The following is a 20,027-nucleotide window of genomic DNA, read 5'->3' on the forward strand; positions in this document are numbered from 1 at the left end:
ATGTCTTAAGAGACAAGAACCAAAGAGACAAGAACCAAAGAGAGAGGAACCAAAGAGACAGGAACCAAAGAGACAGGAACCAAAGAGACAAGAACCAAAGAGAGAGGAACCAAAGAAACAGGAACCAAAGAGATAGGAACCAAAGAGACAAGAACCAAAGAGACAGGAACCAAAGAGACAGGAACCAAAGAGAGAGGAACCAAAGAAACAGGAACCAAAGAGACAAGAACCAAAGAGATAGGAACCAAAGAGACAGGAACCAAAGGGACAAAAACCAAAGAGACAAAGAACCAAAGAGAGAGGAACCAAAGAGACAGGAACCAAAGAGACAGGAACCAAAGAGACAAGAACCAAAGAGAGAGGAACCAAAGAAACAGGAACCAAAGAGATAGGAAAAGAGACAAGAACCAAAGAGACAGGAACCAAAGAGACAGGAACCAAAGAGAGAGGAACCAAAGAAACAGGAACCAAAGAGACAAGAACCAAAGAGATAGGAACCAAAGAGACAGGAACCAAAGGGACAAAAACCAAAGAGACAAGAACCAAAGACAGAGGAACCAAAGAGACAGGAACCAAAGAGACAGGAACCAAAGGGACAAGAACCAAAGAGACAAGAACCAAAGGGACAAGAACCAAAGAGACAAGAACCAAAGAGACCAAAGAACCAAAGAGAGAGGAACCAAAGAGACAGGAACCAAAGAGACAAGAACCAAAGAGAGAGGAACCAAAGAGACAGGAACCAAAGAGACAGGAACCAAAGAGACAAGAACCAAAGAGAGAGGAACCAAAGAGATAGGAACCACAGAGACAAGAACCAGAGACAGGAACCAAAGAGATAGGAACCAAAGAGACAAGAACCAAAGAGAGAGGAACCAAAGAGACAGGAACCAAAGAGACAGGAACCAAAGAGACAAAGAACCAAAGAGAGGAACCAAAGAGATAGGAACCACAGAGACAAGAACCAGAGACAGGAACCAAAGAGAGGAACCAAAGAGACAGGAACCAAAGAGACAGGAACCAAAGAGAGAGGAACCAAAGAGACAGGAACCGAAGAGACAGGAACCACAGAGACAAGAACCAGAGACAGGAGGGATTAAACACACAGAGGGTCGTCATGAAGACGACACACCTCAAGAGGAAGACGGGACAACGAGGAGCACAGACTTAAACACATGGAAAACTCAAATCCTGTCAACATAATTTGACATAAAAACAAACACAAATTGAAATATATAGTAAAAAATTAAGTTCAAAACTAGATTTAAAAAACTACAAAAGGGTTTTGAGTTTGGACTTGAATGTGGAAAAAAGTCGATGTTGGAGATCGAGTGGGAATGAGATCCAGAGTTTGGAGCAGAGCAGCTGAATGCTCTGCTCTCCTAGTGACCAGATGGACGAGGGAACAGAGGAGAGTCTGAGGGAACAGAAGAGAGTCTGAGGGAACAGAGGAGAGTCTGAGGGAACAGAAGAGAGTCTGAGGGAACAGAGGAGAGTCTGAGGGAACAGAAGAGAGTCTGAGGGAACAGAGGAGAGTCTGAGGGAACAGAAGAGAGTCTGAGGAACAGAGGAGAGTCTGAGGGAACAGAAGAGAGTCTGAGGGAACAGAAGAGAGTCTGAGGGAACAGAGGAGAGTCTGAGGGAACAGAAGAGAGTCTGAGGGAACAGAGGAGAGTCTGAGGGAACAGAAGAGAGTCTGAGGGAACAGAGGAGAGTCTGAGGGAACAGAAGAGAGTCTGAGGGAACAGAGGAGAGTCTGAGGAACAGAAGAGAGTCTGAGGGAACAAGTGGGGGAAACCATGTGAAGGTGTTATGGGTTCTATGCTATAGTTCCTGTAATATGTAATGATGATGATGATGGTGGTGGTGACGTCATCAAGTTTTAGCTGATATCACCTGGTTCATTTAGCAAATTATTTAATGAAGTAAAGCAGTTTGTAAAGTAGATTAATAATCTTTTTCTTGTTTACATTTAGTTTGGTTTGCTGGTGGTTCAGTCCAATCAGGTGCAGGTGTGATGCCAAGTGACTGTCGGAGCAGCGAGTCCTTGGATGGATGTCAGACATTAGAATAAACGTCTTCAGAAGAATCTGAAAGTTGTGTTCTGTTCACCTTTCTGACCTTTTGACCTCGCTACTTCACAAATGGTGGCATCGCTGGATGCAGGCTGAGAGGTGACAGCGATGCAGTAACTCACTCGTATACTGGTTCTGGCTGCAGAGTCGCATCCCGCTGTGCTTCTGCTCATCATCGTCTTCAGGATGTATTTCTGCCCGTTGACCCAACGGCAGCTGCAGCACCGCTTTCCATCGCTCCCAAAATCTAACAGTTCAGTTCTAAATTATCCCAGAAACTTTTTTTTCTCCTGGAAATTTGTTCAGTTTGTTTTTGTTTTTTTATCATTAAACATCTGGAAGCAGCTGGAATCAAACATGGCCGCCGAGCTGAGGTAACATCTGCCTGTGTATATCTGTGACGGCTCATGCTTTTCTTCTGATGCTTCCTTAGCAACAGATTAAGCCTCATGCTTTGAGGCTTTTAATGTGAAAGTCTCACCCTTTACATGTTGAGTTCCAGTTTGTGCCTTGCTATAATATCAGTTCCCTCTCTGGGACACAAATAAATCTGATCCTGAAGTCTTTCAGAGGTTTTGTTTGGACCTTTAATGTGGTTCCTTCTGTTGAGAACCAGGACTTTGGTTCTCTTTCCTGGGGGTTTTCTGTTGCCTGCTGCTTCCCTCTCTGTCCACTAGATGGTGCCCAGAGGCTACTCCACCTGGAGGGCGTGCCTGGGTCCTACACACCTGTGATTCATCGCCTGTCATCCAGGAGAATTTGAGGAGCAGGCTGCCAGCACTTCAACACCTGAGTGTTTGCAAGGAATGGTTGCTCTCACCGTTTTCTCTGAAGCTGCTTCTAGTATTTTATTCTTGTTGCCTCTCTCAGGTTGTGACGCTCTGGAAATACCTGCGTGAAGCCCGAGTTCCTGGCTTCCCGGATTCCTCCCCTCGTGAGAAATCTCCCCTCTTCGCCTCTGCAAATGAACCATAAATCGTTCCTGGATTCCCAGCTGGCAGTCGGTTTTGCTCCTCGTTCCTCCTCACCTGAACTTACCTGTCTGCCCTCTACCGCAGTTCTCCATCATCTACCAAAGAACTCGCCTCATCAAAACCCCACTCTAGAACCCGGACCGCTTCGAGGACCTCCACAAGGAGCCCAAACCCCAAACCGCTGTATCACCTCAAGCCCAACCCTGACCTGAAACTCCCCGTCTGTCTCATTGCTCTTGAGAGGAGAGACGACCCCGGCTGCCGTCCTCAACAACAACAACCACACATTCTCACTTTGTCATTGTTCAAATAAACTTTATTCTGTATGTGGCGAAAGGAACTTGGACCCATCATGGCACCGAACACTTTCTGTCCAGATTTAGAACCTTATTTATGGTCAACAGAAGCAATTTGGAAGATTAATGTTTATCAGTGCTATTAAGTCATAGCATAATAAGGCCTGGCGTTTCATATTTTATCAGTTGTATTATATTCTGAACCATGAATAGTTTCTACACATTTCTTCTCTAATGCAGGTTTGCAGAAAAGTATTCATACCTCTTGAACTGTTCCACATTTTGTCACATTACAGCCACAAACATACGTTTCACTGGAATTTAATGTGAAACACAAAGCGGCACATAATAAATAGAAAGAGTTACACACGATTCAAAACATTTTGAAAGTTAAAAACTCCAAGGTGCGGTGTGCAAAAGTATTCAGCTCCTGAGTCATTGTGGAACCCTGTTCCTGTAATTGCAGCTGCTAGTCTTTAGGGTTTGTCTCTGCCAGCTTTAATCAACGAGTGACTCTTTGCCAAACAGCTGAAGCTCAGTTTGGATGCCTGACCTCAGAGAAGGGGGCCAGGGGCTGAATACTGTTTTAAAGTTTATTTGCAAAAATATTTTTGAATTGCATAATTTTCTTTAGGCTTGCCAATAGTAAACCACATTGTGTTTCACATAAAAGTCCAATGAAATATTATTATTTCTATGAAAAGTCCCGGAATCCTTTTGCTACTGTTTTATTTCAGGGCGTTTTTAGTCAGAAATCGACAACAACTTAGAATATTGTTCATCATTTTTAGCCATAACTCGTTTGGTGCAACCCGACCATCACACTCAGCTGATTGAAGCTGCGCCCTCTTGTGGCCAGACAAGGTGTTGCAATAATCTCTCTGAACAGTGAGCTTCTAAAAAATGTTTACTTTTCATGACTTCTTTAATTTGGTGTATAGAAATAATCAAACTGACCATCACATACATTCATGATTTATGAATAAAATGTGAACAGACATGATGAGCAAACAGATTTTCACAAATGTAAAACTTCTCCTAAAGTAACCAGTATGAGTTAGTGAAGATCTTAGTCTCATCCCAGTTGATCACTGCTGGCGTCTTTTATGTATTTCAGATTTAAAGTTTTAATGTAAAATGTTCTAAATTGACGCTGCATCATGTTGAAATAGAATTTTAAATTAGCACAATAGCACACAGGCTAATCTTTACGTTAAGACAAACTTAGATAAAGATCCAAACTAACAATTGGCCACTCTAAAAGTTTTACATGAATTATATAGAGAGGATCTTAAAGAAAGACAGACTGAGACTTCCTTAACTCTCTTTACACACAGAGAGTCTGTCTGCCAGACAATTAAATTCCTGAGCATGGTTCAAAAGTTCACTAGGATCTTAACACTTTTTATAAATAATTTGATCTATATTAGAATATATTTCTTTAAGCATGTTTTGAATTAGTTACTTCTTAGATCCAAAGTTATAGTCATTATTTAGCATTACATTGTGTGCAAGCTTGGTTAAAAATACAAACTACTTTCTTGTGAATCATTTGAGTCAGAAAACTAAAACAGACAGAGGAAGTAATTTAGCTCAGGGAGAGTTGCAGGAGACGCCTGGTACGGCAGAGACCCAGTTGGACGATCCATATATCAGGAGGTAATAAAATCAATGGGAAGGCCCACAAAGGAAACACACACCTCCTAATGCATATATTTAAATGAGGAGAATACACATTATTATAAAATGGTTTGTTTTTACAGCAGGAGTTCAAATCTCTTTGTGCTGAGTGAGAGTTTCCCAAAGATGCATCTTTTGTTTGTTTCTGTTTCTGTCCTTTTTACTCAGTTAATTGTTTCTGTTTTGTCATGTCTTGGACTTTTGATGATCTAGGTGAGGTGCTTATTGTAACATTCTTCTTGCATTGATTTTCTCTGGATAAAACTCTGGATATCTAAAGTCTGACGTCGTATGATTGCTCTTTCTCCCTGCACATTTATACAGACACAGGAACCTAGGACAAGAGGAATGAATTAACGAGCTAAATCAAGTTATTCCTCTTTTAATTCTTAACAATTACTTCCTGTTTCCTGTCAGATACTGACTACGCTCATGTTCTCCAACAAACCGTCTCTTCAACATCCAGAGAACGAGCGTCCGTTAGCAGACTGGATCCCAGTGCTCCCAGTGCTCCAGCCCAGTGGCCCCAACCGACACCTGATTTAGACAACGCTCTGTTTTTCTGTAGCTTCCTGTTTCCTGTTTTGCTGCAGAAACTGAAATGTTTTTCACTTTGAAAAAAAAGCAGAAACAGAAAAACCTCCAGACTCAAGAGGCAGAAGACCCTCTGGTTCTAGTTCTGGTTCTGGTTCTAGTTCTGGTTCTAGTTCTGGTTCTGGTTCTAGTTCTATTTCTGGTTCTGGTTCTAGTTCTAGTTCTAGTTCTGGTTCTAGTTCTTCTGGTTCTAGTTCTGGTTCTGGTTCTAGTTCTGGTTCTAGTTCTAGTTCTGGTTCTGGTTCTGGTTCTAGTTCTGGTTCTGGTTCTGGTTCTGGTTCTGGTTCTGGTTCTGGTTCTAGTTCTGGTTCTGGTTCTAGTTCTGGTTCTGGTTCTAGTTCTGGTTCTGGTTCTGGTTCTAGTTCTGGTTCTGGTTCTAGTTCTGGTTCTAGTTCTAGTTCTGGTTCTGGTTCTAGTTCTGGTTCTGGTTCTGGTTCTAGTTCTGGTTCTGGTTCTAGTTCTGGTTCTGGTTCTGGTTCTGTCTGAACACTGACACCAGGTCTGTGATGCTGCTGGAGAGGCGGGGCTTCTCCTCTTCCTCACGCCTCTTCATCCTCTTCGTCGCCCGGTTACTGCTGAGACTTTTGGATCGGAGGCTCGGGTACATCCTGTCTTTCATCCACCAGCAGCTCCTCTTCCTCAGCATCTGGTTCAGGAGCCGGAGGCGTGGCTCCCTCCTCTTCATCAGTGCCCTTCATCGTGGAGGGGGTTGGGCCGTGGAGCGCCCCCTGCTGGGCATCTGGAGACAATAAATACCGCATCGCTTTGTCCAGGGGGACAGAGGACACAGCCTGCGGCCGGCTCCTCTGGGCCAGAGCGTCGGCGTCTGCCGGCCTGCCGTGATGAAGAGGAGAGGCGGGACCACACGGCGAGATGAAGATGTCCACATTGGACAGAGACTGTGTCCTGTCCCTCAGACCAGAGACGTCCAGACTGGAAGCCAGATCGCCTGAAACCAGAAGGAGGCGTTCAGACCCGGTTCCTCATTGATTCAGAAACTCAGAACCAGCGCCACCTTCTGGCCAAACACAAGCTGTTTCAGAAATCACATCTCGTCACAGATTTGGATAACTCTGTCATAAAGCAAGTTTAAATATAAAGGAGAGAAATTCAGTTTAAGTGGTGAAACATTAGCTGAGCAATGCTAGCTTCCTCCTGAATATTTCATTTGGAGAGCAAATGAAATCATTTCCTTTTGTAAAGTGATGGGGGTAACAAGGGCTTACAGGGGGGAACTAAGGGGAACTGGGGGGAACTAAGGGGAACTGGGGGGAACTAAGGGGTTAGGTGAGGGAACCAAATTGAGTAAAAACCAGGGGGAGGCACCTGATTGTTCCTTGTTGCTTGGGCTTTTAGTTTCTCTGACTTTCTCTTAAAGAACCTTATGTGTGTAGAGCAGTGATTGGACGGTTGTTGGTTCAAACCCTGCTTAAGCTGTTACATGCTGATGTGCTGCTGAGCAAGGCACTCAGCCCCAGGCTGCTCACCGGTCTGTGTATCCAATGTGAATCCAGTGTAAAGAACTTTCAGTCATTTGAAAGCACTGAAAGAGTTCAGTCCATTCACTGTTTGATTTTGGATCATTTTATGCATCAACTCTTTGGTTCAGATCTTTGTGTCCAGCTGCTCTGTGGAGACCCAATAAATCCATCAATGCCACGTCGTCATGTTTCCATACCTGCTGTGGAATTCGCCGTTTCTCTCTCTGGACTCAGACGGACTCTCCTCTCCTCCACGTCCATCTGGTCGTCGTGGTCCAGCTGGTACCGGTACAGGCTGCAGCCGTCGACGCTGCAGACGCTGCCGCGCCGCGTCGAGCCGGGCGGCTCGAACGCCGAGCCCCCGCAGCGTGACCGGACCAGGTCGGCCCGGTCCACCCCGGCCAGCTTCACCAGGGCGTTCATCGTCCGGCCGGAGAAATCCTCCAGCTGGGCCAGGCGCAGGTCCACCGTCTGCAGCGACGCCTTCATGGAGCGCTGCCGCTCGTTCACCTCCTCCAGCCGCATCGCCATGTTCTCCACCCTGCAACGGCCACACACTCAGCAGCTGAGGGGGTCAAAGGTCAACTCTCAGCTCAGAGCTACTGCTGTGCTGGAGGTCAGAGGTCATTGGGTGCTGACCTTTCAGCCGTGACTCTGATTCGCTCGTTGTTGGAGGACTGCTTCTCGTCTTCTTTCTCTCTGAAGTATTCCTCCACACATTGCTCCTCGAACTCATACAGACTCTTGATCTCCTCTGCGTTCAGAACCAGCTCTGACCAAGCAAGTTGTAGATTTAATGAAAAAGAAAAACCAAAACTTAAAAAAAATAACAGGGAACACAGGGAGCCAGAGAAGAACAAAAAACACATTAAACAGCAAGCAAAAAGACAGCAGAGGGAATTACAGGGAATTACAGAGAATTACAGGGAATTACAGGGAATCACAGGGAATTACAGGGAATCACAGGGAATTACAGAGAATTACAGAGAATTACAGGGAATCACAGGGAATTACAGAGAATTACAGGGAATTACAGGGAATCACAGGGAATCACAGGGAATCACAGGGAATTACAGAGAATTACAGGGAATTACAGGGAATCACAGGGAATCACAGGGAATTACAGGGAATCACAGGGAATTACAGAGAATTACAGAGAATTACAGGGAATCACAGGGAATTACAGAGAATTACAGGGAATTACAGGGAATTACAGGGAATCACAGGGAATTACAGGGAATTACAGAGAATTACAGGGAATTACAGGGAATTACAGGGAATCACAGGGAATTACAGGGAATTACAGGGAATCACAGGGAATCACAGGGAATTACAGGGAATTACAGAGAATTACAGGGAATTACAGGGAATTACAGGGAATCACAGGGAATTACGGGAATTACAGGGAATTACAGAGAATTACAGAAAATTACAGGGAATCACAGGAATCACAGGGAATTACAGGGAATTACAGAGAATTACAGGGAATTACAGGGAATTACAGAGAATTACAGAGAATTACAGGGAATCACAGGGAATCACAGGGAATTACAGGGAATTACAGAGAATTACAGAGAATTACAGGGAATCACAGGGAATTACAGGGAATTACAGGGAATCACAGGGAATCACAGGGAATTACAGGGAATTACAGAGAATTACAGAGAATTACAGGGAATTACAGGGAATTACAGAGAATTACAGGGAATCACGGGAATTACAGGGAATTACAGGGAATTACAGAGAATTACAGGGAATTACAGGGAATTACAGAGAATTACAGAGAATTACAGGGAATCACAGGGAATCACAGGGAATTACAGGGAATTACAGAGAATTACAGAGAATTACAGGGAATCACAGGGAATTACAGGGAATTACAGGGAATCACAGGGAATTACAGGGAATCACAGGGAATTACAGGGAATTACAGGGAATTACAGGGAATTACAGGGAATTACAGGGAATTACAGAGAATTACAGGGAATCACAGGGAATCACAGGGAATTACAGGGAATCACAGGGAATCACAGGGAATCACAGGGAATTACAGAGAATTACAGAGAATTACAGAGAATTACAAGGAATTACAGGGAATTACAGGGAATTACAGGGAATTACAGAGAATTACAAGGAATTACAGGGAATTACAGGGAATTACAGGGAATTACAGAGAATTACAGGGAATTACAGGGAATTACAGAGAATTACAGGGAATCACAGGGAATTACAGGGAATTACAGGGAATCACAGGGAATCACAGGGAATCACAGGGAATCACAGGGAATCACAGGGAATTACAGGGAATTACAGAGAATTACAGAGAATTACAGGGAATCACAGGGAATTACAGGGAATTACAGGGAATCACAGGGAATCACAGGGAATTACAGAGAATTACAGGGAATCACAGGGAATTACAGGGAATCACAGGGAATCACAGGGAATCACAGGGAATTACAGGGAATTACAGAGAATTACAGGGAATTACAGGGAATTACAGAGAATTACAGGGAATTACAGAGAATTACAGGGAATTACAGGGAATTACAGAGAATTACAGGGAATTACAGAGAATTACAGGGAATTACAGGGAATTACAGGGAATTACAGGGAATTACAGAGAATTACAGGGAATTACAGGGAATTACAGAGAATTACAGGGAATTACAGAGAATTACAGGGAATTACAGGGAATTACAGAGAATTACAGGGAATTACAGAGAATTACAGGGAATTACAGGGAATTACAGAGAATTACAGGGAATTACAGAGAATTACAGGGAATTACAGGGAATTACAGGGAATTACAGGGAATTACAGAGAATTAGGGAATTACAGGGAATTACAGAGAATTACAGGGAATTACAGAGAATTACAGGGAATTACAGAGAATTACAGGGAATTACAGGAAATCACAGGGAATCACAGGGAATCACAGGGAATTACAGGGAATTACAGAGAATTACAAGGAATTACAGGGAATTACAGAGAATTACAGGGAATTACAGGGAATTACAGGGAATTACAGAGAATTACAGGGAATTACAGGAAATCACAGGGAATCACAGGGAATTACAGGGAATTACAGGGAATAATGAAATTCAACAGGAGGAACCAGCAGGGAGGACCTGAGGATGAGGTGCCTCAGTAGTGGACAGCGAATGCTGAACAAAGTCCTGGGTTGAGCTAAAGCGCTAAATAGGAAATTAATCTACCAAAAATAAGGAGACATAAGAAAACTAGAGTAACTAAGAAAAAGACTAGAAAGAAGTAATAAACAAAACTCGAGTCACTATGGATTCTAGTTATGTTTAGTCCAGTTTTACTGAAATAAAACTGGTTCAAGGCAGAACTAACAGAATTTCAGAACACAAAGAAAACCTGAAACAAACTGAAAGATCCTGACAGTTTCTGCTGTAACTTCACTGAACAAAGAAGAAACGTTGAAACCAGAGACTCGGTTCATGTTAAAGGGGACGTCCTGATTCTGAAGCTGCTTTTATGAGCCTGATAAGCTTGCAGTGAACAGCATGAAGTCGCTTCCCCTTGTTCTCACTTCAATATTTACCCACTGCATGAAACCGCTTCAATACAATTGATCTGGAAAAGACAAGGCAATACTGCCAGTCACCCGGAACACAGACTCTTCACCCTACTGGCCTCCGGGAGGCGCTACAGGAGCCTCCGGACCGGGGAGCCAGGAACAGCTGGAGGCCCCGGTCACTCTTCCTCCTGCCAGCTGTTTTCTCATGAAACAGCAGATAACCTGCGACAGACAGTAGGCTGTGCACTCTGAGTCTGTTTATGCACATTCTTACAGTTTTAGCATGTTGTAAATATTTTTATTTTGGAACTATGTTCTTCATGTCTATCAATATTTTTATTTTAGTCTATAAAGTAACAAAATTATACCACATGTTTCTCTGCATCATTTCAAATCTTGAGTCATTGGAGTAAAAATCGTGTTGATGTGTCGCTGCTCTTAGTGCTGCTGAGGAATTTATCCATCTATCTGTAAACTCACTGGGTACATGAATCACTAGACGCGTCCCTGAGAACGATGGGATGTATCTGTTAGCGGTTCTGAGTTCCTGGACCCGGGTCACGGTTTCTCTACCAGCAGCTGTTTTCTCAGGTCTGACGACCTTCAGGTTCTTACGGAGCCGGCGCGCGCGGTCGTCCCGCTCCCCCTCCGGCTTTCGCCTGCAGGTGCAGCACAGCCTCTTCAGGGCGATGTAGATGTGGGGGAAGACGATGAGGGGCGGCGGCAGGATGGGGCGGTCGTGGAAGGTCATTATCAGCTGGTACCGTTGGAACTTCCACACCTGATTGGAGATGGACTTCACCTCAAGAAGGTGTTGCTGTGGAAGAGACAGATGCGATAGTGTCTGGAAATGTGTCTGAAACATCTATAAAAGCTTCTGGTCTGACTGAACGCAGCGTTCGGCTGAAAACCAGGAACTGATCTGTGGCGTCTGGATCCTGTTGGATCTGTTGGCATGTGAACTAACTTGAAGACGGCGATGAGCAGGTTGACCAGGAGGATGTTGGCCACCAACAGGTAACACGCCATGATGGCCGGAGTCAGCCAGGCTCCAGGAATGCATGGAGGAAGCTTCTTCCCATCTTCATCATACATGTTGTCTCCACATGGAGCTGGAAACACAGACGGATACGTTAGTGCCCGTTCCTCTACAGTCTTCATGGATGGACTGCAGATTCCCAGCTGCAGCTGATCTGTCATCAGGAACGTTGCCTGGTTCTGCTTGTTGTCATCAGAACCATCAGTAACTGACTGAGACTCACCAGAGAGAAGGTGAGTCTCTCTGGACCAGCATCGTTAGTCTCTGTCTACCATTATTAGCCCCTGCATGGTGCCGTGGGGGAACCAGAGGCTAACCTAGCAAACATCTGACACTAAGTAAAGCCTCCATGTAACTTTGAGCTGGAAGGAAGTCAGAGTACCTGGAGAAAATCCCCACATGGACAGGGAGAACAAACTTCTTCACCAGAACAAACTCTTTGCTTGCTTATGATGATCTTCACACAGCAGAAGCTGTTACTAAAGTATTTCATTTAAAATGGGATTTATTTAATTGGTGAATAAATGAAACACATGTCAGGGTCTTTGGGTCTGTTTTGGTCAGGTGTCATGGCGGCTCTGATGCAGGAGGATGAGGAGGGTCACCTTCCTCCTGCATACAGTTACGTCACCATGACTGATCACTTCTGGAGTCTTAATTATTATGACAACAATTTTTGTTTCTGCCAAAGAAACTGGGTTAACTTTTTTCCTCAACTGTTTGTCACATGTTGTTTCTATTTTGAAAATAGCACTAAAGTATTGATGCAATTAACACTAGGAATATTTAACATTTAAATTTCTATATTTTCCCCTCCACGGCCTGCCTGCCTGCCTCCTTATTGTGGTGGAGGGTTTCAGTGTCCTACTGATCCGAGACGCTCTGCTGTCTGGGCTTCATGACCCTGGTAAGGTCACCCAAGGCAGCCAGGTCCGAGGTGAGGAACCAGACAGAGCGCAACCTGAAGACCCGTTATGATGAGTGAGACTCTTGGGTTCAGCGTTCCCTCAGCTGGACGCAGGTCACTGGGGTCACTGGGGCCTTGTGAAACACACCAGTGTTTCACAAGGGGGAAGCAATACAGCACCAACACTCTATACTCCCATTTACTGCCATTTGTCACCGATTCTGTTCATTACTTTCATGGACAGAATCTCTCGACCAGCCAAGGTGTTGAGGGGATCCAATTAAGTGGCCTTAGGATCCTTCTCTGCTTTTTGTTGATAATGTGGTCCTATATCAGGACGTGATCTGCAGCTCTCACTGGAGCGGTTTGCAGCTGAGTGTGAAGCACTATCGTTTCCAAATCCGAGCCCATGGTCGGATTTGGAAAAGGGTAGAGTGCTTCTCTTGCTCGAGGGGGATGTCCTGCCCCAAGTGGAGGAGTTCTAGTATCTCAGAATCTTGTTCACGAATGAGGGAACAAAGGAGTGGGAGGTCGACAGGCGGATTGGCGCAGCGTCTGCAGTGAAGCGGCGCTGGAGCGACCCGACCTGGTGAAGAGAGAGCTGAGCCAGAAAGCAAAGCTCTCGATTTACCGGTCGATCTACGTTCCTACCTTCATCTATGGTCACGAGCTTTGGGTCATGACCGAAAGAACGAGATCGGACACAAGCGGCTGAAACGGGTTTCCTCTGTAGGGAGCTGGGTTCCCTGAGAGAGAGAAGCTCAGACATCCTGGAGGGATCAGAGTAGAGCCGCTGCTCCTCCACATGGAGAGGATCCAGCTGAGGCATCTCAGGATGGAGGCTCCCTGTGAGGAGTTCAAGTCCCACCAGGAGGAGAGGAAGACCAGGATATGTTGGAGGGACGATGATCCTCTGCTGGCCTGGGAACGCCGTGGGAATCCCCCTGGAGGAGCTGCAACAAGAGGCTGGGAGAGGGAAGCCTGGGCCTCCATTCTTAGGCTGCTGACCCCGCGACCCGACCCGGATAAGCTGAAGAAGAGGGATGGATGGATTTCTATGTTTTATAAAAATATGGATTATTTTTTCTCTAGTATACAAACTGCATTAATAGCTAAGATTTGAATTTTTGGGTGAACTTCACCCACAAGAACTGTTCATATGAAATTATATTGGGGATAAAATGGCTTTAAAATGCGGATCATTTCAGCAATCATGAAGTAACATTAGTGAAGTCCCATCAGTAATGTTGGCCCAACTAGGATTTGAACAAAGACCTTCCACCTATGAAGAAACATGACAACATGAACTCTTTGGATTGTAGATTTTCTCCCACTTAAATATCTTTGTTTGTCATATTCAACTCTGTTTATAATTCGGTGTGAATAAAAGTTTCTGTTTGTGACAACAGAAATAATGGCTGTTGTGTAACGTTTGGTTCCGCAGAACCAGAGTATGAAATTGAACTTCAAAGCTGATCAGGGAGAGGAGGGGAAATATGCTCTTATTTTGAAAAGCCTGTGTTTGATCAGACAGATTGAAGCATAAATTGTGTGGAAAAAGCTGAAACAAATAGTGAATGAGACTGGAGTGAGAAGCTTTGAACACAATTTGACAAAAACAGCAGAAATGTTCATATTTGCTTACGGTTAATTTCCATGGCATAAACTGTCCATCAGCAGCAGAGGAGAAGCAGAAGAAACATCATTAATCTGAGACAAAAACTAACAACAAGTCACATCTGAACAAACCGATTTAGATCAAAGCGTCTTCCAGGTGAAAATGAGGCAATGCTGCCACCTGCTGTCCATGTTTGCATTAACATCAAGAATATCTTTGATCAGATGAGAAAGGAAAAGTTGAGGTGAAAAACTTTGAAGCTCTGCAGCTCTGGCCTGTTTTTAGCTGAAACCAGCTGGTGGATAAATCTGGGCTTGTTTGGGTTCATAGTCTGGATTTTTGTTGCTGTTTTGTTTTCTTTAGTCTCTTATTCTGTGATTAGATCAGCTGGTTTACACTCCGTCTGCTCTTTGGTGCGTCCTTCATGTCTAGTTATTTTTGTTGCAGTGAGATACATTTTGTTTGTTTACTCGTCCTTTGTGCCGTTCTGTCTCTCGCCTCACCTGCAACCTGTTAGCCAATCAGCTGGCTCCATCGCTCACCTGTCCTCCTCACTGGTTTGTTCTGCTCTGGCTCCCATTTTTCTTTTGTAAAAATATTTTTTTCATAATTTCCACATAAAAACACCAAATTAACTCAAATCCATCACTTTTGCATTTCAGTCCACAAATCATGACAGATAACTGACCAGAAATGTTTGGAAGGTTCTGCCGGGTCCATTTTACCTGCAGAACCACCAGGTGGAGGTTCAAAGAATTTCCTTCTTGTTCTGTCTAGAGCCACTCTGAGCATTGACCTCTGACCTCTGACCTGGTACCTCTAGAGCAGCTGCTCCTGAAAACCAGATCCACTGGACCTTCTGATCCCAGTAGATCCAGTGGAACCATTCCTTGACGTCACCAGCGTTGTCATTATGATGCACCGAGCTGCCAAGCTGTGATTGGCTGATTGGGCTAACAGGTGACTAAAATTGTGTGTGTGTGTGTGTGTGTGGGGTGTGTGTGTGTGGTGTGGTGTGTGTGGTGTGTGTGTGGTGTGTGTGGGGGTGTGTGTGTGTGTGTGTGTGTGTGTGTGTGTTGTGTGTGTGTGTGTGGGTGTGTGTGTGTGTGTGTGTGTGGGGTGTGTGTGGGGTGTGTGTGTGTGTGTGTGTGTGTGTGTGTGGGGTGTGTGTGTGGGGTGTGTGTGTGTGTGTGTGTGTGTGGGGTGTGTGTGGGGTGTGTGTGTGTGTGTGTGTGTGTGTGTGGGTGTGTGTGTGTGTGTGTGTGTGGGTGTGTGTGTGTGTGTGTGGGTGTGTGTGTGTGTGTGTGGGGTGTGTGTGTGTGTGTGGGGTGTGTGTGTGTGTGGGGGGTGTGTGGGGGGGGTGTGTATGTGTGTGTGTGGGTGTGTGTGTGTGTGTGTGTGGGGGGTGTGTGTGTGTGTGTGGGGTGTGTGTGTGTGTGTGTGGGGTGTGTGTGTGTGTGGAGTGTGTGTGTGTGTGTGTGGGGTGTGTATGTGTGTGTGGTGTGTGGGGGGTGTATGTGTGTGTGTGTGTGTGGGGGTGTGTGTGTGTGTGTGGGGTGTGTATGTGTGTGTGTGTGTGTGTGTGTGTGTGGGGTGTGTGTGTGTGTGTGTGTGTGTGTGTGTGTGTGTGTGGAGTGTGTGTGTGTGTGTGGGGGTGTGTGTGTGTGTGTGTGTGTGTGGGTGTGTGTGTGTGTGTGTGGGGTGTGTGTGTGTGTGTGGGTGTGTGTGTGTGTGTGTGGGGTGTGTGTGTGTGTGTGGGGTGTGTGTGTGTGTGTGTGTGTGGGGTGTGTGTGTGTGTGTGGGGGGGGGTGTGCGAGTGTGTGTGTGATGTAACTTTACATCAGTCTTCAATGTGACATCATAATATTTAACTGAATTTTCTGTTTTTGACCTGAACTCAAAGACTTTGTTCTTCTGATACTGTTGGAAATATTTACTTAGAAAATTCTCCAGAAACTTTGAGCCCAGCTCAGTTTAAACAATAAAAGGTATTTCAGGTTTATTTTATAAACAGGTGAAATTCCTGTGCAGGTATAGGAAATCCATGTGGATTCTCCATACCTACCTATAATCCATGCTGGTTCTGATTTGAATACAACAGCCATGTTTGAGTTGCTACTGCCCCCTGTGCAGAGGAGCAGAACGGCCAGGATGAGTGAGAAGATGAGGTGAGTGTCAGAAAAAAGAAGGTGGAGAGAAGTGGCAAAGAAGCAGAAGTCTTTATGGACAGAAGGAACATGAGGAGAGCAGGTGGGAGACAGTGAAACCAAGATGGAAACAGATAGAGACTGGAGGGACCACATGATCAGGAAGGGGGAGACTGAGGGAAGATTAGCAGATGGCTTACTATGGACGCTAGTCTTACGGTCTATGGAGTCGGCAAACACTTCTCCGTAGATCATCCAGTACGGCATGTAGAAGATGTTCCTGGCCAGGCGCCATGTGGGTTCCTCATCCGGATGGAGGATGGCCTGCCGAGCCACCCCAAAACTCATCAACACCACCAGCATGATGACTACGAAGTACAGCATGTCAATCATCTGGAGACATGCAGGAGACGGGCGACAAAAAACTTGAGAAATTTAAAGCGACAAATTCAAAATTCCAACTTTATTTAGAACTTTGTGATGCCATAGTTCTGTCCTAAAGCCTAGTTCTGTCCAAGAATACACATCTTCTTGTAATCTTTAAAAGCAATCTTGATCAACAGCTCTCTGGGGTTTCTGAATGTCTTCTCAGTCCACTGTGTGGTGTCACAGCCTTGGTTAAAAGTACACATCACATATCACTGGTTTTTACACCTGGCTACCTACCATCTTGCCAATCATCATGACATAGGGGCCCAGGTACTTGTTGACTCCAAAGATGTCAAGGACTCGGATGTACCAGAAGATGATGTCAACACAGTAGATGACTCGTCCATAGCCCATGGAGGGCTCGCCTGGAGCCGCAGCAGGAGGCCAAGCAGGAAGACAGAGATGGCCACCAGGTCAGTGATGTTCCAATAGTCCTCCAACCACACACTGATCTTCTGTTTCAGCTTCCCTGGCTCGGACATGAGGATCTAACAGCAGAAAGATTGTCAGGGTTCTTAGCCAAAGAAATACGGCAGTTACGATGTGAATGAGAAACCCCTACCTGTCTGACTTTCTCCAGCCCCAGGTGATAATGTAGGAGATGACTATCCACTCCTGCAGAGAGGGCCAGCGTTCCATCTTCACCAGGATGATGTAGTTATAGAGCATGAGGTACACCAGGTATGAGATCTGAAACACAGAGTACATCAGTACAAATGAATCCAATTCTTCAGTTTAGGTGACTCTGACGGGACGTAAGGGTCAAATCTGGAAAAACAAATTGACCAGAGGTATAAATAACAATCTTCAGACAGTTCCAGACATAACGTTGTCCACCCACCCGTCAGACATTGTCTCCCCCTAAAACATGACAAGGCACATTTGGTCCATCCAGTGAGTTTGGAGTCTGGGTTGGTGAGTTCCTGATTCTTTTTAGTGAGAAGAAGTTGCGCCACCGTACGGCTCCTACCTTACAGACTCTCAGCCCAACAGAAGATCATTTGGAATGTAAACATAAATTCACTTTGCTGTCTCTACACCAGAACAGACTAGAGCGCTGCCCTCACAGCTCTGCTGCATCCAGCCAAACGTTGGCACAAGAGAACCAGACACAAGAAGTTCTTGACTTCAGGGAGAGACCCATTACCAATGGATTGAAGCATTTCATGTTATTCTAGTTTTTCACTTTAGAGGAGCTGACTCTCCTTTAGGCTGCTTCATGCTGCGCTCCTCACTCAGCGTTAAAGAAACCCGACGGGCCGTCTTACGGATTCTGCTGCTGCTTCGTGTTTATGTGACATCTAACTTCAGCGGTAAATCCAAAAAAATTTATTCTGAAACCAGAAACAACTTCGGATATTTAGTATAACCCCACTTTCAGTACTCTTGCCATGTTCTGCAGAACTGCCATCATAATTTCTCCTAGTCTGATTATGCTTGTGTCCCACTGTAGTCAACAGGGGTCCAAACCAGAAACTCACTTCAGGTTCTCAAACCTTTGTTGAAAGAGGAAACTCTCCAAATGTGAGATAAAACCATAGAATACTGACTGAATGTTTTCTGATTTATGAGAGTCCAGTCACTACCACTAACATTAATATAAGCTTGTCCCTTCAAGGTGAAGTGAACTCGCCGTGTTGAACCAGAACTTGGTGAAAGGCGCGTTGTAAAACTCGTAGATCTTCCTCCCAATGGGAATCCTCAGGTTCTTCTTCTGGTTCTCTTCTTCATCTCCTTTGTTGGACATTGTGTCGACATTGGAGGCGGCATCCTGAAAATGATAAGCCATGACTCAAACTGCTTTGATAATGGCATTAACAACATCTACTCTGCTTGATTTGTACCTTGTTGGATTTATTCCCCTCTTTAGTTTTTCCAGTAGTGTTTTCTTTCGATGAATGGTGAGAAGTTTCATCTCCAAGTCTGAATTCAAGGAGCAGGATGGCAGGAGGGAAAATAATTCCTAAAATCACCTGGGGACATTTCATAAAAGACAAAAACTTAACAAAATTAAGACTCCTTCTACACAGTGATGAACACAGAAAAATTTGCAAACGTTTAGAAAAATGACCATAGCTCCACTGAAAAGGCTGTAGTGGGTCAACCAGGCCAATAGGTGGCGGTATAACACTACAAGGGAAAAACACAGCACAACGCCTATGTTTTATTTGTGAGAGTGAGAAGCAAGCAGAATAGAGTTGGACATTGCCTCATAGAAACATTCGCTCTGGAACCCCCGGTTTCACAAATGATCATATCTGGTCTCAAAATGCTGGATCTGAGGACAGAAAGTCTGAACGATGACAACCTGTTTGGATACATGATCTCTGTGAGGGTGGGGAAGGAGTCATAATGCAGCCTTATGTGGAAGCACTGCTGGAGTCCCTCAGATTCTTCTTCAACTTTTATGTGGAAGATTAAAATGTTTGCGATTGTTCATGAGAAAAATGGACTGGTGTACATGTTGCTGTCTGTGTTTGCTGTTGTACCTTCAGGCTGTTGCTCTTGCCCATCCTCAGACAGCCCATCCACATGTCAGTCAACAGCATCTGGCTGCAGGTGTGAGCGATGAAGTCTCTGTGTTTGGCAGCTACAGCCAGCTTCAGGCAGGTGGAGTTACTCCAGTTCTTCAGCTCATAGGTCAACATCTTCATGGCTGACTGCTCATCATGTTTGTATGACTGATCCAGCAGTTCGTAGGCCAGTTGACCAAACTCCCTAAACAGAAACACAGCGGCACCGTTTTCATGTCATGTACAACAACCATTTTTCACAGCATGTTCCTAATAGATGAGCAGACATGAGTCAGCCTGGAGCAGGAAGTGGACCTGACCGCTGTCCTGAAAACTGGCTTCATTCAGAGCCACAGAACCACTACCAGGAACAGAGCTTATGTTCCAAACATGGAACCACAAATGGACCTGCGTGTTGTGAAGAAGTTTTATTCGTTGATGTTCCTTTATGTGTCATATAAATGTAATGTTTTTTGAATCATAGTCAAGGTGTTTTTTTCTGTGCAGCTGGAAACGGTGAACAAACTAATGAACCAAGATGTGTCTACTGAAGTAAGTTTCCAGGGTTGCTGAACTTCCCCAGACAGTTATTTGGGAACTCGCTGTTTTCCCGTGGCCTTCCCTGCATGGAGACAGAGTGTTTAGTTTTCACCTCCCATAGACATTACAGTGAATGAACATACAAGGTTTCGTATTTTTCCTTTGTTTCTTTTGTTTGGTCTTAGAAGAT

At 44.8% G+C, this 20,027-nt stretch overlaps 1 protein-coding gene across 1 annotated transcript in view; it reads right to left on the minus strand.

Annotated features, from left to right (window-relative positions):
* Positions 1-5,929: 5,929 nt before the first annotated feature.
* LOC129355806 (transient receptor potential cation channel subfamily M member 1-like) overlaps positions 5,930-20,027 on the minus strand; it is a 31,356-nt gene continuing 17,258 nt past the window's right edge. The window contains 16 exon segments of the mRNA XM_055025409.1: positions 5,930-6,229; positions 6,231-6,565; positions 7,295-7,638; positions 7,737-7,869; positions 11,260-11,451; positions 11,454-11,461; positions 11,612-11,756; positions 14,236-14,256; positions 16,574-16,748; positions 17,022-17,149; positions 17,152-17,272; positions 17,347-17,369; positions 17,372-17,474; positions 18,418-18,555; positions 18,629-18,757; positions 19,274-19,502. Coding sequence (XP_054881384.1) covers positions 6,071-6,229; positions 6,231-6,565; positions 7,295-7,638; positions 7,737-7,869; positions 11,260-11,451; positions 11,454-11,461; positions 11,612-11,756; positions 14,236-14,256; positions 16,574-16,748; positions 17,022-17,149; positions 17,152-17,272; positions 17,347-17,369; positions 17,372-17,474; positions 18,418-18,555; positions 18,629-18,757; positions 19,274-19,502 — 2,383 coding nt within the window. The 3' untranslated portion in view covers positions 5,930-6,070.

Source organism: Poeciliopsis prolifica, unplaced genomic scaffold (assembly GCF_027474105.1).
Source record: "Poeciliopsis prolifica strain line A6 unplaced genomic scaffold, Auburn_PproV2 SCAFFOLD146, whole genome shotgun sequence".
Taxonomy (NCBI): domain Eukaryota; kingdom Metazoa; phylum Chordata; class Actinopteri; order Cyprinodontiformes; family Poeciliidae; genus Poeciliopsis; species Poeciliopsis prolifica.